Source organism: Hyla sarda, chromosome 5, assembly GCF_029499605.1.
Source record: "Hyla sarda isolate aHylSar1 chromosome 5, aHylSar1.hap1, whole genome shotgun sequence".
Classification (NCBI taxonomy): domain Eukaryota; kingdom Metazoa; phylum Chordata; class Amphibia; order Anura; family Hylidae; genus Hyla; species Hyla sarda.
In genome coordinates this window covers 301,585,793-301,611,659 of record NC_079193.1, presented here as the reverse complement: position 1 = coordinate 301,611,659, position 25,867 = coordinate 301,585,793, and the positions used below count along the sequence as shown (strand labels likewise).

At 41.5% G+C, this 25,867-nt stretch overlaps 1 protein-coding gene across 1 annotated transcript; it reads right to left on the bottom strand.

The window, feature by feature from the left end:
• Positions 1-7,256: 7,256 nt before the first annotated feature.
• On the bottom strand, positions 7,257-25,509 carry LOC130274128 (vexin-like). Its single transcript, XM_056522056.1, has 6 exons — positions 25,228-25,509; positions 16,649-16,704; positions 15,507-15,639; positions 13,078-13,142; positions 8,525-8,610; positions 7,257-7,695 (listed from the first exon to the last, which is right to left on the bottom strand). Exons 1-6 carry the CDS (start codon positions 25,292-25,294, stop codon positions 7,512-7,514), a joined length of 591 nt encoding a protein of 196 aa, XP_056378031.1. The 5' UTR covers positions 25,295-25,509; the 3' UTR covers positions 7,257-7,511.
• Positions 25,510-25,867: the final 358 nt, after the last annotated feature.

The window sequence follows — 25,867 nt, the reverse complement described above, 5'->3', positions numbered from 1 at the left end:
CTATCAGCTATCTGCCCTTGTCTGCAGCTTTAACCTCTTCAGGACGCCGGGCGTATGCATACTCCCTGCATCCCGAGTCCTTAAGGACGTGGGGCATATGCATACGCCCGTGGGAATTCCGGTCCCCGCCGCTAGCCGTTTGGGTTCCGGACCGGGATGCCTGCTGAAATCATTCAGCTGGCACCCGACACATCGCCCAGGGGGGTCCTGAGACCCCCCCATGTCGGCGATCGCAGAAAATCGCAAGTCAATTCAGACATGCGATTTTCTGCTAATCCGGGCTGATCGGGTCTCTGGTGACCCGATCACCCGGAAAATAGGGATGATCAGTGACAGCCCCAATCATCCTGAGGGCTAGGAGTGAGGTTGCAGTGCTGCGATCTCCTCCTATCCCCTGCCATTGGTCAGGGGGGGGGGTTAATGAAAGTGAAAGTAAAGTGATCTTTACTGTGGAAACCACTAGGAAGGCCAAAGGCATGCTGGGAATTGTGGTTTTGCAACATCTGGAGGGTCACAGTTTGGAGACCACTGTTACAGTGGTGTCCAAACGGTAGCCCTCCACATGTTGCCAAACTACAACTCTCAGCATGCCTAGACTGCCCAGGCATGCTGGGAGTTGTTTTTCTGTAACATCTGTCCCTTCAGATTTAGCAATTTTCATGAAATTTTTGAAAATTGCTGTTCTAATTTGAAGCCCTCAAATTTTTTCAAGAAGCAAAAATATGTCCATTTTATGATGCCAACATAAAGTGGACATATTGTATTTGTGAATAAAAATAAAATTTATTTGGAATATCAATTTTCCTTACAAGTAGAGAGCTTCAAAGTTAGAAAAATGCAAAATTTTAAAAATTTTCATGAAATTTTGGGATTTTTCACCAAAAAAGGATGCAAGTAACGCCGAAAATTTACCACCAAAATAAAGTAGAATATGTCACAAAAAAACTATCTCAGAATCAGAATATTCGCTTTCGTTTTCGCGTTATTAATTCGTGAAGCGACGGTGGTCAGAATTGCGAAAAAGGGCTCAGTCCTTAAAGGGTACCTCTCATCAAATAAACTTTTGATATATTTTAGATTAATGAATGTTGAATATGCTTCTTTCTATTGTATTTTTCCCGATCAGTCCAGTCAGCAAGCATTTCTGACTCATGCTGGAGTCCTAAACACTCAGAGCTGCCAGCCTGCTTTGTTCACAGCCAAACAGGCTGTGAACAAAGCAGGCTGGCAGCTCTGAGTGTTCTCCTTTGTGAACAAAGCAGACTGGCAGCTCGTAGTGTTTAGGACTCCAGCATGAGTCTGAAATGCTTGCTGCCAGGACTGGTAGGGAGACCCCTAGTGGTCATTTCTTCAAAGTGGAAAATTAAATAGAAAGAAGCATATTTTTTTAATAACTTACAATTGTAAAGTTATTCTGCATACATTAATCTATAATATATCAAAAGTTTTTTTGATGAGAGGTACCCTTTAAGGTGAAAAAGGTCTGCGTCCTTAAGGGGTTAAGCATGACAGATTCCTTCAACAAATATGTGATAACACTGAGACAAGACTTATTTATTTTATACACATACATCATTTTATTGATGTAACTAAAATCCCACATCAAAATTTGTCCTTCAGCCTATTTACATCCATCATTCACCCCTTCATCATACACAGTAACATCCATAAATACACATATTAAGGACATTCAAGTATCTGCATTGTGTTCATTATAAAATATTTGCATTACAATCCCTTGTATACATCAGATATAAATAAATACATTAAGCTAAAAAACATTAATTATAAATATATAAACCAATAAATAACCCCTTCCTTGCTTGGCTTTACGAGTGGGATAAGGAACTTTGTTGATGTGGGCAAAACGTAGCACCTTATGTCTGGGGAGGAGCGCACCCTGTGGTCCACCTGTAAGTGCCCTCAGAAAGGTTGATCATTTTACACCAGCCAAGCATTTGATAAATTAAAATATAATAGTGCTGAAAAAGAACCAGCCCTTTCAGCTCTGGAGCACTACAGATTATCCTCCATTATAACTATAATCTGATCTTTCAAAGGAGACAGCTTTATAAAGAGATTCATTACCAGGCAGCATCTTATCCGGTAACACAATACATAGTGCATGATATAATACTAGATGGCAGAGCTGTGCGTGTTCATTAAAGCATTATCATGGGAGACCAGCTCAATACCCTGTTTCCCCGAAAATACACTATAATAAGCCCTAGCTGTATTATCAGGGTGGGCTGCAATATAAGCCCTACCCTGAAAATAAGACCTAGGCCAGTGGTCTACAACCTGCGGACCTCCAGATGTTGCAAAACTACAACTCCCAGCATGCCCGGACAGCCGTTGGCTGTCCGGGCATGCTGGGAGTTGTAGTTTTGCAACATCTGGAGGTCCGCAGGTTGAAGACCACTGACCTAGGCAATGCCCGGGCTGCAAATATTAAAAAACAAACTTTAACTTACCTTCGTCCTCCGTTACCGCGTTGCTAAGGATCCGGCCTCATGGTCCCTCCGCTGTTCTTGCTGCGGTCCTAGGGATGGGAACGTCACCGAGCCTTCAGCCTATCACCGGCCGCAGCGATGTCCCGCCTCTGTCAATGATAGGCTGAGCGCATTGTCATGTAAGGAGTCGGCCTGCTTCTTACATGACAGTCGGCTCAGCCTATCATTGACAGAGGCGGGACATCGCTGTAGCCGGTGATAGGCTGAAGGCTCTGTGACGTTCCCATCCCTAGGACCGCAGCAAGAACAGCGGAGGGACCATGAGGCCGGATCCTTAGCAACGCGGTAACTGAGGACGAAGGTAAGTTAAAGTTTTTTTTTTTAAATATTTGCAGCCCAGGCACAGGAAGTACAGCGCAGCGGCTGATAATTATTTGGCAGGGGGGGGAGAGAAGCAGCGCTCGCGGGTGGCATACGATTAGTCCCCCGATGTGGGGAGCAGCGCTTGGCTGATAAACCGGAGGGGGGGGCAGAGCTGCGCCCATAACATGTAAATAAATAAGCCCTACCCTGAAAATAAGCCCTAGTGTGTTTTTGGTGACTAAAATTAGTATAAGACCCGGTCTTATTTTCAGAGAAACACGGTATTGTACACTACAAGCATAAAACATAGCAGATGAGAGAGAAGAGTGGATACTACATCTTAAAAGTCTAGGAACATGTACCTGCTTAGTTAGCGCGGATCAATCATAACATGAAAAAAACCTGCCTAATACAATGTAGGACCCCTAGTCAAGACATGGACTCCACAGGACCTCTGAAGGTGTCATGTGGTGTCTGGCACCAATGCAGCAGATCCTTTAAATCCTATAAGTTGTCAGATATGGCAGCCATAGATCAGACTGGTTTTTCCAGCACATCCCATTGATGCTCAATTGGATTGAGATCTGGGGAATTTGAAGGTCAAGTCAACAACCAGATCTCTTTGTCCTGTTCTTCAGGCCATTCCTATATTCTGCTGTTTAGGCAATATTGTTACCTTGCTGGTGTATACTTGCTCTGTAACAATGTTAAAGAGTACCTGTCACCAAACTAAACTTTTAATATAGTGTTCCTTATGTTATTATAAGACACTTTGCTAGTTACTTGCTGTTAAAATTCTCAACCTTTATATGTTTTTAATGTGATTGAAAAAACAGCCACTAGGTGGCTCTGTTCTGTTCCCAAACAGTTAATTTGGTCTCCACCCGGACTTGCAGAAGTCCAAACCCAGGAAGTGCATGCAGGGCATGGTGAGGCACAGCTCTCACAGGCTTCAGTGATGTCGCCCCTGCTGGGGAACGCCCACTTTCTCCTGCCGGGAGCTCACGCAATGTGAGCAAGGGGAAAGGTATGATACAGATCTTTTTAAAGCTCAGAATTTTATTTTAGGGCAGGAGGGGTGATAGGAGTAGTTAGACAATATAATGTGAGTTAGTTTAGAAAATATGGTTTGATGACAGGTACTCTTTAAGGTCAGTAACATCTATATAAATGCCAGGACTGAACGCTTCCCAGCAGGACATTACACAGAACATTCCACTGCCAATTTTCCTTCTTCTTAATGTATGTCTTGATGCCATCTCCTCCGCAGATAAGCAATATGATCAATATGATTTATCAGACCAGGCCACCTTCCATTGTTCCAGGCTTTAATTCTGATACTCTCATTCCTACTTTACTTCTGACACCTGATGCCCGTATCAGGAACTGTCCAGAGCAGGAGAAAATCCCCATAGCAAACCTATGCTGCTCTGAACAGTTCCTGATACGGGCATCAGGTGTCAGCAGAGAGCACTGTGGACAAGACAAAAAAGAAATTCAAAAAGAAAAGAATTTCCTCTGTAGTATACAGCTGCTAAAAAGTACTGGAAGGGTAAAGATTTTATAATTTTTAAATCTGATACTCACATTCCTAGGGGTACGCCTGTGGAAAACATTTTTTTTTTAAATCAACTGTTGCCAGAAAACTAAACAGATTTGTAAATTACTTCTATAAAAAAATCTTTACCCTTCCAGTACTTTTTTGGAGCTGTATACTACAGAGGAAATTATTTTCTTTTTGAATTTCTTTTTTGTCTTGTCCACAGTGCCCTCTGCTGACACCTGATGCCCGTATCAGGAACTGTCCAGAGCAGCATAGATTTGCCATTGGGATTTTCTCCTGCTCTGGACAGTCCCTGATATATATGTTTTCCACCGGAGTACCCCTTTAAGTGTTTCGGGCAGCATGGGCACTCTGACTGATCTAAGGCCATACAGCTCCATAGACAGGAAACTGTTGTTTTGGTGATGCTCTGTCCAAGCTATCTAGTCATCACATTAGACATTTGACCTCATTCAGATCCCTCTTCTATCCTACTTTCCATCTTCCAACATGTTGAGGAAGATTTATTATTGATAATGTAGCAGAATTCAGACATAAATTGCACCAAAAAAACTGGCACACCACATTAGAATTTTTTTTACCGTTATGTCTGACAAAGGAGCATGGCTTCAGTTAAAGGGGATGTAACTTTGGCAAAAGGGATATGGCTTAAAAGGCGACACTGTGTGCCACAATTGTGCAAGTGCTGCACCCCCCTCAATGTTTACCAGTACTCGTACCTGCATTGCCACTACTTTTACTGCTAGGTATGGCAGTGGAGCTCTGTTGACTTGAATAGTACAACATTTTGTTGCTACTAAAGTTGAAGTTAATATTAAAGAGGCCGTGGTGCTTTTAGAAGGCTACAACCCACTCAAACAGGTGATCTAGTGCTGGGAGTCAGGTACCGCAATATTGAAGGCCTATGCTGAGGATAGGCCATCCATTTTATAAGGGTGGATAACCCCTTTAACTACGCAGTAATTGATGTAGTATTCCTGTCCTACTAAATTTCTAGATAGCGAACTAAAGGACTATTTTATTAAATTCAGAAAGAAAAAAATCAAACCCCAGCACAATTCACGCCAGGTCCTATCATCTGACAGGTGGTGCTGCTACTTATAAAGGTAAATGCAGCTATAATGATCAGCACAGCAAAGAAAATATCGGAGCACTCACCAGATCTGAAAGAGTACAATTGAAGCTTCTTTATTCAGACTAACATGGATACATTGCAGGGAGGCAGTAGATGGAACTGGGTGGGGGAGTCAGGACAATCGGGCCACGGACCGTTTCGCGCCTGCTGGCGCGAAACGGTCTGTGGCCCGATTGTCCTGACTCTCCCACTCAGTTCCATCTACTGCCTCCCTGCAATGTATCCATGTTTCTCTGAATAAAGAAGCCTGAATTGTAGTCTTCCAGACCTGTCAAGTGCTCCGATATTTTATTTAATTAACTTGGTTTCATACATATAAATAGAAGTATTTACTGTGTGTTTATATAAGTAGGGCTTCTATGTTCTAGTTATGTTCTGATGAAATGTTGGTATATCCAAGCACAAATAGTTGACTTAAAAAAATGAATACAATGGATACAACTAATATCAGGAAAAAACAAGACGAGGCCTAATATGAGTACTACAGATGTCTCCTCTGATTATATTCTTACAATGGATCTGCAGTCCTATACAATACACTGAGATCTTATCCGATGGAGTGCTTTATCTGCTGGAACCTAGCCATAAATGCTGTGTTCCTGGATAACCCCATTCACTGCACCGCTGGAAACATCAAGCTGGATTTGGCTTTAATGGCTGAACATCTTTGTTCCATCCAAGAACGCCATAGCTCCCAGGGCCTTAGCTGAATTTCCAGCATTAATAAATAAGGGGCATTGGAACTGCCTGGAGGGTAAGGGTATTACACATTTCCACTGGTGTAGTGCAAGAGCATTAAGCAGAATAAAGACACTGCATACAGAAGCCTTTTTTCTCTATCGGCTCCATTGGGGGACACAGACCATGGGTGTATGCTGATAAGCCTCCTAGTGACAGCAGCATACACCCATGGTCTGTGTCCCCCAATGAATCCTTCAAGAAAGAGATTTTACGGTAAGCATAAAAAAATCTCCTTTTCTCTATCGGCTCCATTGGGGGACACAGACCATGGGTGTATGCTGCTGTCACTAGGAGGCTTATCAGCATACACCCATGGTCTGTGTGCCCCAATGGATCCTTTGAGAAAGAGATTTTACGGTAAGCATTAATCTCCTTTTTCCTACCAACGTACCATAGTTATAATGCGTATACAGAATACTGACCCCTGCATTGCAAAGATAGGAAATTCAAGTAATATCAGATTTCAAGTAAAGGAACCCTGATATTAAGATTTGCATGTATCTTAATACTGGTCTCAGTATATCTTTTGCATTCTGTGGATCACAAATCATCCCTGAGTTCTAATCTCCCATCTCTGCTGGGACTGTCCTTAAAGGGTTACTCCACTGGAAAACATTTTTTTTTTTTAAATCAACTGGTGCCAGAAAGTTAAACAGATTTGTAAATTACTTCTATTACAAAATCTTAATCCTTCCAGTACTTTCTCAGCTGCTGTTATGATCCACAGGAAGTTCTTTTCTTTTTTGAATTTCCTTCCTGCCTGACCACAGTGCTCTCTGCTAACACCTCTGTCCATTTTAGGAACTGTCCAGAGTAGGAGCAAATCCCCATAGAAAACCGGCTCTGGACAGTTCCTAAAATGGACAGAGGTGTCAGCGGAGAGCACTGTGGTCAGACAGAAAGGAAATTCTAAAAGAAAATAACTTCCTGTGGATCATAACAGCAGCTGATAAGTTGATTTGAAGTAATTTACAAATCTGTTTAACTTTTTGGGACCAGTGGATTAAAAAAAAAATGTTTTCCAGTGGAGTACCCCTTTAAATGATGTGAAACCCACAAGTTACTTTCTTCCCTTGCAAAAAATCCATTCTTATGTCATATTTCTCAATCTTGCTGGGTACATATGTTTTTAGTCAAACATTAGTCAAGTGCATTTGTTAAAAAATAAATAGTAAAGCAAACGGGTCCTTTTTGGCTTGGTAAACACGAGCGCAGTCATGAGAACCGTGCTACCCATGTTACATCATTGCTTTCTTCAGTCCTCCTCAAAGGCACAGTTTGACGCACCAATATACTCCACAGACTTCCTGAATTTTAGACCCATTTTCTGGAGTAAGCTTGGTGATTTTTTTGGTGCGCAGGGAGCTGTTAGAGGCAAAGAGGCCTCATTTTCGTAGATAATGTCCTCTTCTAAGTCAACGAGCCTCGGGTCATTGCACCTGCAACAGAACAATAAGAAGCAATTTCTTTTTTATACATAAGACGTAGATTGAAGATGCAGTTGGACAAATAGCATCTGTACTATAGAGTACATACTGCGTGAAGTGTTCTTACTTTGCAGGCGTCGTGGAAGTGACTTCCTGTGCCCTTCATCTCTCAATGTGTATCTTATTTAGAACCTTTGTAAATCTCCTCTAAAAGGGTACAATCATCTAATGGAGTTAACATATCCCCATCGACTGTATAATTAAAGGCTTTGTATATTAGGCTGTGCCCAAACGCATGCCAAGATGAACGGGTAGAACTGTAATATAGGCAAATGTGCACCTGCTAAGAATAATTACTTTAAGTGTCCTTATTTGTGCACCTAAAAAGTGCAGTTATTATATGGAGAGTCGATAAAGTTATTTTAAAACAATGTACGTCTCGCATATTTAAGACTTCTTATTAGAATGTTCAATTTTGAATGGGACAAGTCATGAATATAGAGGCGACCTGGACTCATCTAGTACAATGGTTTGTGGTGTGGATTCTATTTTTAGGACACGGGCGCTGTACTTTTTCTCCGGCGTTCATTGTCATTGAAATGTTCTGGCGCTTGCAATCAGCAGGCAATATATGATTATGATTCCGCCGACTGAAGTTTCTAATTAGATCATTTGTAGTTGCCTGTGTTTTATGGTAAATAGTTGACCCCTCACCCAAGCCACCTGTTATTCTCTTAAGTCCAGGGGACATTAGGGACCTGACCTACTTCAATTACACAGCGCAGCTATTGTCACACAAGCAGCAGCTGCTTAGTTAGAGTTAGCTGGGGAGGGGACTTACCCTACTGTGACAGGAGTGACGGTCGGGGTTGGCAAAGTGCTGGCAATCTGTTTGGGCACACTGAGGACTGGTGACGGAAGAGGTTTCTAAAAGACAAGATTAAAACAAAAGTGACTTGTCATTTCTATCAATCATCCTCTGTAGCATTTAGCACCAAAACAATGCGCCTCGTACCATCTCCACTGTGGGAAATTAGATCAAAATATATAATAATATTAGGAAACAATTGTTTAAAATATAATAAAATAAATGTTTATGTAGATTAACACCAATATGAAAATCTGTTTTATGTGCAGGAATAACACAACAGACAAAAACAAAACAATTCACAAAGATATTTTACATTTTGTGTCATCTGTTTATATTAATATTCTGCAGAACAATTTCTCATGAAAGACAATGACGGGTATTATGAGTTGCATGCGGTTTATGGCATGTTTAACCATGGCACGCAGCTGAGAACTAATCATCCATTGTCATTTATTGGCTGGGGGCATCATTAGGGGCAGCAGGTGGGTGAGTTCGCATGGCATGACTTGGAAGAATCCCATTGCAAAGTTTGTTGTTAATGGACATGTATATGTGTGTCACTGTACCAAGTATGTTCTTGCATGAAAAGACATTGTATGACCAAACGGGTTCATATAGAATGTTGATATGTTACCCATTCATTCATTTCTATTCTTTTTGTTGAGAAAGAGAGAGTGCTCCAGTTACAGAACAAATATACTGTAATACTAATAAGCCTCCTTTCACACTATATGTTGCTCCATTTTAACCCCTTAAGGACCAAGCCCATTTTCACCTTAAAGGGGTACTCCAGTGGAAAACTTTCTTTTTTTATTTTTTATTTTTTTTAAATCAACTGGTGCCAGAAAGCTAAACAGATTTGTAAATTACTTCTATTAAAAAATGATTAGCTGCTGAATACTACAGAGGAAATTCTTTTCTTTTTGGAACACAGTGCTCTCTGCTGACATCACGAGCACAGTGCTCTCTGCCGACACCTCTGTCCATTTTAGGAACTGTCCAGAGCAGCATATGTTTGCTATGGGGATTTTCTCCTACTCTGCACAGTTTTTAAAATGGACAGAGATGTCAGCAGAGAGCACTGTACTTGTGATGTCAGCAGAGAGCATTGTGTTCCAAAAATAAAATAATTTCTTCTGTAGTATTCAGCAGCTAATAAGTACTGGAAGGATTAAGATTTTTTAACCGAAGTAATTTACCAACCTGTTTAACTTTCTGGCACCAGTTGATTTAAAAAAAAAAAAAAAAAAAAAGTTTTCCACCTGAGTATCCCTTTAAGGACCAGAGCATTTTTTGCACATCTGACCACTGTCAATTTAAGCATTAATAACTCTGGGATGCTATCACTTATGAATTTGATTCCGAGATAGTTTTTTCATGACATATTCTACTTTAACGTCGATACTTTTTTTAAATTTAGCATTTTTCTAACTTTGAAGCTTGTGAGGAAAATAGACATACAAATAAATGATATATTGATTCACATATACAATAGGTCTACTTTATATCTGCATCATAAAGTTTACATTTTTTTTTTACTTTTGGAAGACATCAGAGTGCTTCAAAGTTCAGCAGCAATTTTCCAATTTTTCACAACATTTTCTAAATCAGAATTTTTCAGGGACCAGTTCAGTTTTGAAGTGGATTTGAGGGGCCTTCATATTAGAAATACCCCATAAAGGACCCCAATATAGAAACTGCACCCCTCAAAGTATTCAAAATTACATTAAAAAAGTTTGTTAACCCTTTAGGTGTTTCACAGGAATAGAAGCAAAGTGAAGGCGAAAATTAAAAATCTCAATTTTTTACACTAACATGTTCTTGTAGACCCAGTTTTTGAATTTTTACAAGGGGTAAAAGGAGAAAAATCCCCCCAAAATATGTAACCCAATTTCTCTCGAGTAAGGAAATACCTTATATGTGAACGTAAAGTGCTCTGTGGGTGCACTAGAGGGCTCAGAAGGGAAGGAGCGACAATGGGATTTTGGAGAGTCAATTTTGCTGAAATAGTTTTTGGGGGGCATGTCACATTTAGGAAGCTGTTATGATGTCATAACAGCAAAAAAAAAAAAAAAAAACACATGGCATCCTATTTTGGAAACTACACCTTGTTACGTGCCATGAGGGGTGTACAGTGAGCCTTAACACCCCACAGGTGTTTAACAACTTTTCGGTAAAGTCGGATGTGTAAATACATTTTTTTTTTCACTTAAATGCAGTTTTTTCCCCAAATTTACCATTTTACAAGAGGTAATAGGAGAAAATGCCCCCAAAAAGTTGTAACCCAATTGCTTCTGAGTATGGAAACACCTCATGTGTGGATGTAAAGTGTTCTGTGGGTGAACTACAATGCCCAGAAGAGAAGGAGCCACATTTGGCTTTTTGAAAGCAAATTTTGCTGAAATGGTTTTTGGGGGGCATGTCGCATTTAGGAAGCCCCTATGGTGCCAGAAGAGCAAAAAAACAAAAAAAACAAAACACATGGCATACTATTTTGGGAACTACACCCGTCAAGGAATGTAACAAGGGGTACAGTGAGGCTTAACACCCCAGAGTAGTTTGATGACTTTTCGTTAACGTTGGATGTGTAAATGATTTTTTTTTTCACAAAAATGCTGGATTTTCCCAAAAGAAGCCCCCCAAAATTTGTAACCACATTTCTTCTGAGTATGAAAATACCCCATGTGTGGACAATCAAGTGCTCTGCTGGCGAACTACAATGCTCAGAAGAGAAGAAGTTACATTTGGCTTTTTGAAAGCAAATTTTGCTGAAGTGGTTTTTGGGAGGCATGTCGCATTTAGGAAGTTCCTACGGTGCCAGAACAGCAAAAAAAAGCCCCACATGGCATACTATTTGGGAAACAACACCCCTCAAGGAACGTAACAAGGGGTACAGTGAACCTTTACACCCAACAGGTGTTTGACAAATTTCCGCTAAAGTTGCACGTGAAAATGAAAAATTTGATTTTTTTCACTAAAATGCTGGTGTTACCCCAAATTTTTCATTTTCACTAGGGGTAATAGGAGAAAATTCCACCCAAAATGTTTAACCCCTTTTCTTCAGAGTATGGAAATACCCCATATGTGGATGTAAAGTGCTCTGCGGGCGAACTACAATGCTCAGAAGAGAAGGAGCGCCATTGGACTTTTGAAGAGAGAATTTGTTTGGAATGGAAGTTGGGGGCCATGTGCTTTTACAAAGCCCCCATGCTACCAGAACAGTGAACCCCCCCCCCCCACATGTGACCCCATTTTGGAAACTACACCCCTCACAGAATTTAATAAGGGGTACAGTGACCATTTACACCTCAGTGGTGTTTGACAGATCTTTGGAACAGTGGGCTGTGCAAATATATATCTAGTGTTTTACTTTTTATTTTGTGTTATAGTGTAGTGTAGTGTTTTACTTTTTAAATTGTGTAGGTGTAGTGTAGTGTAGTGTTTTTAGGGTACCTTCACATGGGCAGAGGTTTATTTTGAGTTTTGAGTTTATTGGGAGTTTGAGCTGCAGTGAAAATTTGCTGCATCTCAAATTTGCAGCGAGAAACTTGCTGTAAACCCCCGCCCATGTGAATGTACCCTGTATAACCTCCAGCTGTTGCAAAACTACAACTCCCAGTATGCCCTTTGGTTTTCCGTGCATGCTGGGGGTTGTAGTTATGCAACAGCTGGAGGCACACTGGTTGCAAAACACAGAGTTTGGTATGCGATTGCATGCTTGGAGTTATAGTTTTGCAAAAGCTGGAGGCACACGGGCTGGGAAACACTGAGTTTGGAAACAGATAATGTTTCCTAACCAGTGTGCCTCTACAATTCCCAGCATGCCCAGACAGCTGAAGGGCATATTGGGAGTTGTAGTTATGCAACATCGAAAGGGCCAGATGTTACAGAACTACAACTCCCAGCATTCCTGAACTGTCTGGGCATGCTGAGAGTTGTAGTTTTGCAACATGTAGAAGGGCACAGTTTGGAGACCACTGCACAGTAGTCATCAAACTGTGGCCATTCAGATTTTGAAAAACTACAACTCTCAGCATGCCCAGACAGCCAAAGGCATGCCCGGCGCACAGCGGGAACCGGAATTTCCAAGGGCGTACTGGTATGCCCTGTGTCCTCAACTACCAGAACATCAGGCCGTACCCATACGCCCTATGTCCTTAAGTGGTTAAAGACCTGTTACAATGTACCGTTAAGAAAACCCTTAAAAGCGGCCATTAAAAAATCCCATTCAAGTCTATGGGATTTTTTGATTATCCGTTATCACCCGTTATGAATAAAGGACGTTATTTGTGGCAGGAGAAAAACGTTACATGCACTAATTTTTCTCCCGTCAAAAATAATGTCCGTTATTCATAACGGGCTATAACAGGTTATAAGGGATAATCAAAAAATGGGATTTTTTAACGCCTGTTTTTAAGGGTTTTCTTAATGGGCCCTTGTAACGGGTCTTTAAAATGGAGCAACATATAGTGTGAAAGGAGCCTAAAATATGTTTACTATATAGAAATTCAGTGCAGTCTTACATTTTGTAATGGCACATTCTGCTTAGCCTTGGCAAGTTTTGGTGTCTTGATTTCCATACATACACCTGCAAAATATAAGTGAATTAATACTTTTTATTTTCATTTTTGCGTATTATTTGTGGAGTCATAGGGGGAGATTTATCAAAACCTGTGTAGAGTAAAAGTGGTGCAGTTGCCCGTAGCAACAAATCAGATTACTTCTTTTATTTAAAAAATTTTCTTGAAAGATGCAAGAAGCGATCGGATTGGTTGCTATGGGCAACTACACCACTTTTCCTTTGCACAAGTTTTGATAAATCTCCCCATATAGTGTCAACATAGAGCTGCAGCCCAGCATGTCACTATTATTTATTTCATTAACTGTTATCTAATATAAGCCTAGTCCAGTTTCCTTTCACATGACATCCCCTTTTTATTAAAGGGGTACTCCGCTGCTCAGCGTTTGGAACAAACTGTTCCGAACGCTGGAGCTGGCACCTGGAGCTCGTTACGTCATAGCCCCGCCCCCTCATGATGTCACGCCCTGCCTCCTCAATGCAAGTCTATGGGAGGGGGGCGTGACAGCCATCACGCCCCCTCCCATAGACTTGGATTGAGGGGGCGGGATGTTACATCATGAGGGGGCGGGGCTATGACATTACGAGCTCCCGGCGTCGGCTCCAGTGTTCTGAACAGTTTGCTCCAAAAGCTGAGCAGCGGAGTACCCCTTTAAAATGCTTTTTCTGAATATCGCAACCAATTTCATCTTGAAACATGTTTAATCTGAACCATCACGTGCTTACACTGTAATATACACTGATTGGGGGAGATTTATCAAAACCTGTGCAGAGGAAGAGTGGTGCAGTTGCCCATAGCAACCAATCAGATCGCTTCTTTCATTTTCCGCAGGCCTCTAAAGAGGCCTGTGGAAAATGAAAGAAGCAATCTGATTGGTTGCTATGGGCAACTGCACCACTCTTCCTCTGCACAGGTTTTGATAAATCTCCCTCATTGACAATAACATAACGCACCAAGAAGGAGTTGTTGGAAACAAATTAAACATTATGGGGGACATTTATCAAAACCTGCCAAGAGGAAAAGTTGCCCAGTTGCCCATAGCAACCAATCAGATCGCTTCTTTCATTTTTAACAAGGCCTCTGCAAAATGAAAGAAGCGATCTGATTGGTTGCTATGGGCAACTGGCAACTTTTCCTTTGCACAGGTTTTGATAAATCTCCCCCTATATTTATCAATGTAATAATGATATGTGAAAGTGACTACAATATTAGAGCGGAATGATAAGCCGATTGGGGCAATCTGTACATTAAAAAGGAGGCTCTAGTACCCTGGTAGGCCACCTCTAGCCTGGATACCAGATGAGTTATGGCTGAACATGAAGGCACACAGGTTCTGTATGGCATCCTGCAAAACGTTTGCCCACAGATAGGAAAGATCCACCTCTAGGAGAAGTCCCATGAGAAAAATATCCAGCACATCCAGAGTGTTAAAAGTATAAGAGATAAATAATAATATAAGAGATAAAAAGCATGTAACAGAAAGATGGATAAAAAAAACACCGACGCGTTTCATTAAGTCCTTTGTCAAGGTATAAATGCTATACGCATTTCTATCTTATTATACCTTGACAAGGGCGTGACCAAGCGGGCAACCTGCCAAACGGAACCGTCGCGCCGCAAGCCCGGCTGAGCTCCTGTTTTTTCTTCCCTGCCTGACCCCTTGTTCCTGACATCCATGAAGGAATAACAGTTTTCCAGCAAGCAAATCCCAGGTGAGTGCGTTACTATTCTTTCTTCGTTTCTCCATGTTACGACTTCTGTATGTGATGGTTCTCCAGATCACGACACCAGCAGTTGGGAAAGTGTGTCATTCCACAGGAAAGGCCGGACAGAAGAGCTCACCATGAGGTCTCCATACTCAAACCGGACTATTACTGGATCCCAAATAGAAACTGGATCCATCACTAAAGAACATATGGGTCCAGTCCGTAGTAGTCCCGGTTTCTTGTTCATGACACAACTGCAAACAAAGGTGTTGGTGGCTGGCTGACAATGGCAGGACACGTAATGGGCACGGACACAGAGTTTCCTTCTGCCAACCTACAATACTTGCATCACATTTAAACACTTTTTAGACACTTTTCCACAACATCTGACAAAAGGGGTCAGTTCAATGGGCATGATTGTGTCATAAAGAGGGGGTTGGCCTCAATGTGCCTAAAATGTGCAATGTGCCTTTAATAAATCTTCTGCATGAAGTCTCCACTGTATAAGAATTGGACAGTTTTGAGAAACCTTGGGACATATTTGCTAAAAGTGTCCAAAACACATAATAAATGTCCTGTAGAACAGTTTTGGCACAATTCTTGCGCAATAGTTGATCTGGCCCAGTGAGTGAATTTGGACTATAGTAATCTTTAGGTCTGGCTTACTATGTTTAGTAGAGCGGCGATGCCGAAATGGTTCTGGTGGAGGAAGTCTCCAAACGTCTTCAGTTTTGCATAGGACATGTAGAAGATCAGTTTCCTGGGGCAAGTACCTCTTTGTCCAGTGTGGATCGATTACCTGCAGAACGAAATAAGGGATAATGAATGGTCATTGCAATGCAAAACGTAGGCACTTGTCCAAATTGTTTATGAGTAGCTTAAAATCAAGCTCTGCTCACATCAGTTACTAATAATAATGGCAGCATGGGATGACAAATAATTGATGTGACAACTATGGTTTACAAATAGCCACGCTCACTTTATAATAGTATGGAATCAAAGTCTCCAATATCTGACCCCCCCCCACTAGCACTCACATGGTTAAAGGGGTTCTCCACTGGAAAAACATTTTCTTAAATCAACTGGTGCTGGAAAGTTAAACAGATTTATAAATGACTTCTATTTAAAAATCTCAATCCTTCCAGTACTTATCAGCTGCTTTATGTTCTAGAGGAAGTTCTTTTCTTTTTTAATTTTCTTTCTGTCTGACAACAGCGCTCTCTGCTGCCACCTCTGTCCATTTTAGGAACTGTCCAGAGTAGGAGCAAATCCCCATAGCAATCCTATCCTGCTCTGGACAGTTCCTAAAATGGACAAAGGTGTCAGCAGAGAGCACTGTGGTCAGACAGAAAGGAAATTAAAAAAAAAAGAACTTCCTGTGGAACATACAGCAGCTGATAAGTCCTGGAAGGATTAAGATTTTTAAATAGAAGTAATTTCCATATCTGTTTAACTTTCTGGCACCAATTGATTTAAAAAAAAATAATGTTTTCCACTGGAGTACCCCTTTAAGGAAGGAGATGGTATGCTCAGTTGTGCCACAGCCCTCTGGCATTATCCTATGTGACACTATGAGGTTTTAGAAAGCTCAGAACTTAGCTTTTTAATGTCTTTGAATTGTCAGGTTGACTGGGGCCTAACTTTTGAGGGTGCAGTGGAGGAAGTTGCCCCCAGGCCACTTTGCACATATGTACAATTCTATAGTGAGCTTGTTACAGATATTGTACCCAGTGTACTATCAGATGTATGACAGTACATACGTTACTAACATGGAAAGTTCTATTAGTGTAACAATCATTTGCTCTTACAATATTTGATGGTATCCTCTGACTACTAGACAATCTTCTTCTGGGGATGCTGTAGACTGAAACGAAGAAATAATAAATGAATGAAAAATATGAAATAAAAATGAAGTATATATATATTTATATGTATAGCAAATAAAATAACAAATAAGCTCTACAAATATGAAGCACTTACGGTAAATAATTTTTGTAGAAATTGATTTTTCTTTCTATAAATAAGGTTTTGACAACCTGTGCTCTCTGTTGCCACCTCTGTCCCTGTCAGGAACTGTTCGTAGCAGGACAGGTTTGCTATTGGGATTTGCTCCTACTCTGGACAGTTCCTGACATGGATAGAGGTGGCAGCAGAGAGCACTGTAGTCAGACAGGAAAGAACTACACAACTTCCTGTGGAGCATACAGCAGCTGATAAGTACTGGAAGGATTAAGATTTTTTAACCCCCTTAACCACCAAGGACGTATATTTAAGTCCTTGGCCGGCTCCCGCGATATAACGCGGGGTCACGCGGTGACCCCGCATCAGATCGGGTCGGTTCCCGCATGTATCTGATGGCGGGACCCGGGGCTAATAGCGCGCGGCAGCGATCGCGGTGCCGCGCGCTATTAACCCTTTAGATGCAGCGTTCAAAGTTTAACGCCGCATCTAAACCGAAAGTGAAAGCTGCCCGGCTGCTCAGCGGGGCTGATCGGGACCACCGCAGTTAAAATGTGGTGTCCCAATAAGCTGGGACACGAGCGGAGGTCCTCTTACATGCCTCCGGCGTGTCCCCTCGGCGATTGATTGCTCCAAGCCTGAGATTCAGGCTTGAGCAATCGACCGCTGATAACGCTGATCATTGCAAAGCTATGGCTTTGCAGTGAACAGTGCTGGCAATCAGTGTGTGCAGTGTTATAGGTCCCTATGGGGGCTATAACACTGCAAAAAAAAAGGGTTAAAAAAAAAGTTCATGAATGTGATTTAACCCTTTCCTTAACAAAAGTTCAAATCACCGCCCTTTTCCCATAAAAAAAAAACCATGTAAATAAAAATATAATATAAAAATATAAACATATGTGGTATCGCCGCGTGAGTAAATGTCCGAACTATAAAAATATATAATTAATTAAACCGCACGGTCAATGGCGTACGCGCAAAAAAATTCCAAAGTCCAAAATAACGTATTTTTGGTCGCTTTTTATATCATGAAAAAATTAATAAAAAGCGATCAAAAAGTCAGATCAATACAAAGATGGTACCGATAAAAACTTCAGATCACGGAGCAAAAAATTAGCCCTCATACCACCCCAAATGCGGAAAAATAAAAAAGTTATAGGGGTCAGAATATGACAATTTTAAACGTATACATTTTCCTGCATGTAGTTATGATTTTTTACAGAAGTACAACAAAATCAAACCTATATAAGTAGGGTATAATTTTAACCGTATGGACCTACAGAATAAAGATAAGGTATCATTTTTACCGAAAAATGTACTGCGTAGAAACGGTAGCCCCCAAAAGTTACAAAGTGGTGTTTTTTCTTCAATTTCGTCGCACAATGATTTTTTTTTTCCGTTTCGCCGTGGATTTTGGGGTAAAATGACTAATGTCACTGCAAAGTAGAATTGGTGGTGCAAAAAATAAGCCATAATATGGATTTTTAGGTGCAAAATTGAAAGGGTTATGATTTTTAAAAGGTGAGGAGGAAAAAACGAAAGTACAAAAACGGAAAAAAACCCTGGTCCTTAAGGGGTTAAATAGAATTTTTTTTCAAATCTGTCTAACTTTCTGGTACCAGTGTATTTGAAATTTTTACTCTTGAGTGCCCCTTTAAACTAGACAGTCTACAGATGCATCAGACTTATCAAACAGCCTGATCTACTGTAATAAATTTGGTGCATAAATTTGATAAATCCCTCGTTAAAGGGGTACTCCGGTGGAAAACATTTTTTTTTAATCACCTGGTGCCAAAAAGTTAAACAGATTTGAAAATTACTTCTATTAAAAAACTCTTAATCCTTCCAGTACTTATTAGCAGCTGTATGCTACATAGGAAATTCTTCTCTTTTTTAATTTCTTTTTTGTGTTGTCCACAGTGCTCTCTGCTGACACCCGATGCCTGTATCAGGAACTGTCCAGAGCAGGAGACAATCCCCATAGCAAACCTATGCTGCTCTGGACAGTTCCTGACACGGACAGAGGTGTCAGCAGAGAGCACTGTGGACAAGACAAAAAAGAAATTCAAAATGAAAAGAATTTCCTCTGTAGCATACAGCTGCTAAAAAGTACTGGAAGGATTAAGATTTTTTAATAGAAGTAATTTACAAATCTGGTAAACTTTCTGGCACCAGTTCATTTAAAAAAAAGTTTTCCACCGGAGTACCCCTTTAACCTTACAAATGATATGGCTTATGTGCAGTCAAAGTTGGCCTTAGAGGAGTGAAACAAGGCCCATCACCTAAACTGGGGATCCACTGGCCTTTACATCCAGAGTTTGTATCAAACATATGGAAATGCAGCTGCTCATGATGAAACTATGTTCCCTAGTTTATTGATTAAGTAGTGTTATTTGGGGACTGTATTGTCTAAAAAAAGATAGAAAACACAACAATGGGGATGCATCAATACAAGGTACTGAGCAGGGCACCATTCAATCTAGATCCTATCCTGGGTGCAATGATAACAACATAGCATACTATATTATTATTATTATTATTTAAAAAAATCACTTTTTCTATATAGCTGGATGATAGACTTTAGGTTCTTAGTCTATCCCTTGGAATACCCATAATCCACAGTGTGAAGAATTTATTTAGACTAGCTGTATTTTAGTCATAGACACAAGTAAGGCAAGTGTGTGGTTTCTTACCAACGTAACCTTATTTCAAGTACTCCAATAATTTAGCATAAGTCACAGCGTCAGAACTGACATTGCAGATATTTATTTATGCCAATATTTTGTGCATAGAGAGATGTAAAAGTTTTGGCCCTACAAACTAAGACCTTTTCCAAGGAATAGAAAAATGAGTGTGTGCTGCGGATTTTCAAATCATTCTTGTGGATTCTCATTCTTGTGGATTTTCACAGCAGATTTTCAAAATGTATAAGGTTCAATCTATGGAAAAATCTGTTGCTAAATCCACAAATGCCATGGGTTTATTGCCGATTTGCCATGAGTTTCATGCAAAATGATCCACTGCCTCTGGACCTGGCATTATTTGATCAAGAACAACTGCAATAAGCCAGATTAAAGAAAATCATTTGGAGAACACTACTTCTGACGACACCCTATCTGAGGAACATTACCAGGAGGTTTCTCAAACAAAATACATTTGATCCCTTGCTATTAGTTATTAGTCCAGTGTTTCCCAATCAGGGTGCCTCCAGCTGTTGCAAAGCTGCAACTCCTTGCATGTCCGGACGAAAGGCTGTCCGGGCATGCTGGGAGTTGTAGTTTTGCAACAGCTAGAGGCACCCTGGATGGGAAACACTGTATTAGTCAATAATGCTGTCAGATAAAACTGTCAGATTCAAAAACATTTTATATGTTGAACATCTTGACAAAACATTAACCTTCTAATATACTTCATAAGAAAATTCTATTTCCTTTTTAGGGTGGGTTCACACTGAGCAAATCAAGAGGAATTCACGCCGAAAAATTTACAGGCGGAAATAATAATTTTCTTTTCGCACGAAATTCGCGTGGAATGTGCATGGAATTGCGCGCGGAAAGGGGGGAGAAAGAAGTGAATTTTGTTTTACCATTGACTTCTATAGATTTCTGCTTGCGGATTCCGCTTGAAAAATGAACATGTTCTTTCTTCAAGCGGAAAGGAATTCAGCGTCGGAATTCCGCTAGCAGAATTTCCGATGTGTGAATAGGACAGCAGAAAAAACATTAAAGCCAATGGGCAGAGAAGATGTGCATTTATTTCGAGCGGATAATTCAAGAGGAATTACGTTAGTAAATTCCTCTTGAATTACTCAGTGTGAACGCACCCTTATAGAAATCATGGCTTATAAAATCATGGCTTTGTCCAAGCTGAAACACAGGCACAGACAAAGTCCATGAGTCTGCACAGAGGAGTGCTATCAGATAGGAGAGATCACAGAGGAGTGCTATCAGACAGGAGAGAGCACAGAAGAGTGCTATCAGACAGGAGAGAGCACAGAGGAGGACTATCAGACAGGAGAGAGCACAGAGAAGTGCTGTCAGACAGGAGAGAGCACAGAGGAGTACTATCAGACAGGAGAGAGCACAGAGGAGTGCTATCAGACAGGAGAGATCACAGAGGAGTGCTATCAGACAGGAGAGAGCACAGAGGAGTGCTATCAGACAGGAGAGAGCACAGAGGAGTGCTGTCAGACAGGAGAGAGCACAGATGAGTGCTATCAGACAGGAGAGAGCACAGAGGAGGGCTATCAGACAGGAGAGAGCACAGAGAAGTGCTGTCAGACAGGAGAGAGCACAGAGGAGTACTATCAGACAGGAGAGAGCACAGAGGAGTACTATCAGACAGGAGAGAGCACAGAGGAGTGCTATCAGACAGGAGAGAGCACAGAGGAGTGCTATCAGACAGGAGAGAGCACAGAGGAGTGCTGTCAGACAGGGGAGAGCACAGAAGAGTACTATCAGACAGGAGAGAACACAAAGGAATCCTATCAGACAGGAGAGAGCACAGAGGAATGCTATCAGACAGGAGAAAACACAGAGGAGTGCTACCAGACAGGAGAGAGCACAGAGGAGTACTACCAGACAGGAAAGAGCACAGTGGAGTTCTATCAGACAGGAGAGAGCATAGAGGAGTGCTGTCAGACAGGAGAGAGCACAGAGGAGTCCTATCAGACAGGAGAGAGCACAGATGAGTACTATCAGACAGGAGAGATCACAGAGGAGTCCTATCAGACATGAGAGAGCACAGATGAGTACTATCAGACAGGAGAGAGCACAGAGGAGTTCTATCAGACAGAAGAGAGCATAGAGGAGTGCTGTCAGACAGGAGAGAGCACAGAGGAGTACTATCAGACAGTAGAGAGCACAGAGGAGTGCTATCAGACAGGAGAGAGCACAGAGGAGTGCTATCAGACAGGAGAGGGCACAGGAGTCCTATCAGGCAGAAGAGAGCACAGAGGAGTCCTATCAGACAGGAGAGAGCACAGAGGAGTGCTGTCAGACAGGAGAGAGCACAGAGGAGTCCTATCAGACATTAGAGAGCGCAGAGGAGTCCTATCAGACAGGAGAGAGCACAGATGAGTACTATCAGACAGGAGAGAGCACAGAGGAGTCCTATCAGTCATTAGAGAGCACAGAGGAGTCCTATCAGACAGGAGAGAGCACAGATGAGTACTATCAGACAGGAGAGAGCACAGAGGAGTGCTATCAGACAGGAGAGAGCACAGAGGAGTGCTATCAGACAGGAGAGAGCACAGAGGAGTCCTATCAGACAGGGAGAGAGCACAGAGGAGTGCTATCAGACAGAAGAGAATACAAAGTAGTGCTATCAGACAGGAGACAACACAGAGGAGTGCTATCAGACAGGAGAGAGCACAGAGGAGTACTATCAGACAGGAGAGAGCACAGAGGAGTGCTGTCAGACAGGAGAGAGCACAGAGGAGTACTATCAGACAGGAGAAAGCACAGAGGAGTGCTATCTGACAGGAGAAAGCACAGAGGAGTGCTATCAGACAGGAGAGAGCACAGAGGAGTGCTATCAGACAGGAGAGAGCACAGAGGACTGCTATCAGACAGGAGAGAGCACAGAGGAGTACTATCGGACCGGAGAGAGCACAGAGGAGTACTATCGGACAGGAGAGAGCACGTAGGAGTCCTATCAGACAGGAGAGAGTACATAGGAATGCAGTCAGACAGGAGAGAGCACAGAGGAGTGCTATCAGACAGGAGAGCACAAAGGAGTGCTATCAGACAGGAGAGAGCACAGAGGAGTGCTATCAGACAGGAGAGAGCACAGAGGAGTGCTGTCAGACAGGAGAGAGCACAGAGGATTGCTATCAGACAGGAGAGAGCATAGAGGAGTACTATCAGACCGGAGAGAGCACAGAGGAGTACTATCGGACAGGAGAGAGCACGGAGGAGTGCTATCAGACAGGAGAGAGCACAGAGGAGTGCTATCAGACAGGAGAGAGCACAGAGGAGTGCTATCAGACAGGAGAGAGCACAGAGGATTGCTATCAGACAGGAGAGAGCATAGAGGAGTACTATCAGACCGGAGAGAGCACAGAGGAGTACTATCGGACAGGAGAGAGCACAGAGGAGTCCTATCAGACAGGAGAGAGTACATAGGAATGCAGTCAGACAGGAGAGAGCACAGAGTAGTACTATCAGACAGGAGAGAACACAGGAGTGCTATCAGACAGGAGAGAGCACAGAGGAATGCTATCAGACAGCAGAGAGCACAGAGGAGTGCTATTAGACAGGAGAGAGCACAGAGGAGTCCTATCAGACAGGAGAGAGCACAGAGGAGTCCTATCAGACAGGAGAGAGCACAGAGGAGTACTATCAGACAGGATAGAGCACAGAGGAGTCCTGTCAGACAGGAGAGAGCACAGAGGAGTGTCATCAGACAGCAGAGAGCACAGAGAAGTACTATCAGACAGGAGAGAGCACAGAGGAGTGCTATCAGACAGGAGATAGCACAGAGGAGTCCTATCAGGAGAGAGCACTGAGGAGTACTATCAGACAGGAGAGAGCACAGAGGAGTCCTATCAGACAGGAGAGAGCACAGAGGAGTGCTAGCCCATCCTCACTAACTGGACTTTGCCCATGTCTGTGCTTCAGCGTGGATAAAGCCATGATTTCTATTAAAGGGGTACTCCACTGGAAAACATTTTTTTTTAATCAACTGATGCCAGAAGTTAAACAGATTTGTAAATTACTTCTATTTAAAAATCTTAACCCTTCTAGTATGTATCAGCTGCTGAATACTACAGAGGAAGTGCTTCTCTTTTTTGAACTTCCTTTCTGTCTGACCACAAGTGTTCTCTGCTGACGCCCCTGCCCATGTCAGGAACTGTCTAGAGCAGGATAGGCTTGCTCTGTGGATTAACGCCTACTCTGGACAGTTCCTAAAATGGACAGAGGTGTCAGCAGAGAGCTCTTGTGGTCAGACAGAAAGGAAGTTCAAAACTTAATTTGTAGTATACAGCAGCTGATAAGTACTGGGAGGGTTAAGATTTTTAAATCGATGTCATTTACAAATCTGTTTAACTTTCTGGCACCAGTTGATTAAAAAAGAAATGTTGTCCAGTGGAGTAACCCTTTAAAATGAAATAAAATTTTCTTATGAAGTATATGAGAAAGGTTAATATTTAAAGCCATATCTCTGCAGATTGTTACACTAGAAAATCATGTATCTAGAATCTGAGACTGGTTCTATACAGTGATGAAACAGCTTCATATGATTTTACTGTATACATACATTTACAGTATACACATTTTTCTATTTCCAATCTAATTTTATAACCTAAAATTCTGTGTTGTCAATATGTATAGTGCTTCCCTGTAACTGTATCCACATAGATGGGATAGAAGATCAAATTCTCTCTCTCTAGAACACATAGACATACTGATCATTGTTTAGCACTTGAGAACAAACTTTTCATTGTTTATGAATGATAATGTAAATTATCGGCCATGTTATATAACAGAACAGAACATTTAATACTAAAATAGGAGCAACATCATTTCTCAAGGAAAAATTCCTCAAAAGGGGTTGTCCCGTCTCGCCATTTAAGTTTTTCGGTGCAATTTGCATAACTCCTATTGACTATAATGGTAATTGGACAAATGGCGTAGCTCATTGAGCTAAGCTGTTTCTGTAACTTCCGCAGCTATGTAAATAGCGTAGCTCACGGCGCTACAATGTTTACCCAACCCCCATTAAAGTCAATAGGAGTTACGTAAATTGCGTAACTTCTCCAATATTGCTGTTTCCGACCACCTCTTGTGGCCCCAGACAGACAACCCTGTTAAAGTTTTGTTTAAAGCGTACAATGCAAGAGCACTGAACCAAGTGGTCACCTCACCTGACCATGTCACATGACCCCTGGATGTGATGTCAGCGCAGACGCTATATAATCTACTTGTGGGCGGGGGGTTTGAAGGATCAGCAGGCACTTTTCATACAGGATGTATATATATAATGTAAGATATTTTTATTTATTTATATAGGATTCAAACCAAAACAATATAATTTTTAATTTAGCATTTGCAGACTCTCTCTTTCTAGTGTCACTTGCAGGCCACAAGAGGTTACTACATGAAACGAAATTTTGTGTTACGAAGGCAATTTTTCACACTCCTTTATGTGCACACTATAAATATACATATATATTTTGTCGTCCGTCGGCTTTTCTTCTCATAACTTGTCGGCACAATGTCAGCATCACATTTAGTAAAATTATACAAACGCAGGTCATAGTCTAGTCAACACTATTACACCAAATATTCAACTTAGAAAAATAACACATAAGAAACCGTACACTATTTAAGATAACTACGTATTAAAAAGAGAAAACAATCAAAGTGAAGCCTATTATCTACAATGACATGTCTGGCCGGTACAGAAAACCTATTCGGTCCCTTACCTTTGGTTGAGAAAGACGTGTTAAAGGTCTGTAAAGTGTCGTCCTTGCGGCTGCATATTGTGCTCATTTTGACTGAGGTAGTATGGTGTGTCCAGCAGCTTGATAGAACTGATCTGAGCCTCTCATAAATAGGTTGCAGAATTCGGCACCCCTGATCATTGTCCAGGTTTACAAAGGATGGCCAGGCTGGAGCTGTGATCTCATCTCATTCCTTATTCCACATTGTAACATTATTTACTCCCATCTGTCTTGCCAAGAATTCCATTCATACAAGGGTTTGTTGCCAACGTGAATAGTAAACACCCCAGGGCAGTTTCCTGCATTGTCTCTTTAAGGCTTTGTACATCACTCCGGCACACTTCTTTGACGGGATGAGTGTGTCACAAATTTGAGTGAGTTATGCTTTGGCAGACAGTAATTTGCGCTCTATAGAGCTGTAAATAGGTAGAAGCTTCATGGGTTCTGCAAATTTTACTCCAAACATTGTATAGGGGTATAGATTAAATTATTTAATATCAGTGCTCCATTTGTTCCAAAACAGTCATGAATTTAGCATTAATGACAGGGAAATCAGTGTTTCTAGGTATCCATATCTATAGATACATAGAAACACTTATTTGCCTGTCCTTAAAGGGGTACT

Bases quoted from the DNA above. Each gene is read 5' to 3' on its own strand.
- LOC130274128 (XM_056522056.1), bottom strand. From the start codon at position 25,294: ATGAGCACAATATGCAGCCGCAAGGACGACACTTTACAGACCTTTAAC. The intron at 13,143-15,506 runs GTAAGCCAGACC...TATATTTTGCAG, and splicing joins TCGCCGCTCTACTAAACATA to GTGTATGTATGGAAATCAAG. The intron at 8,611-13,077 runs GTAAGACTGCAC...CTTGTCTTTTAG, and splicing joins AGAATGTGCCATTACAAAAT to AAACCTCTTCCGTCACCAGT.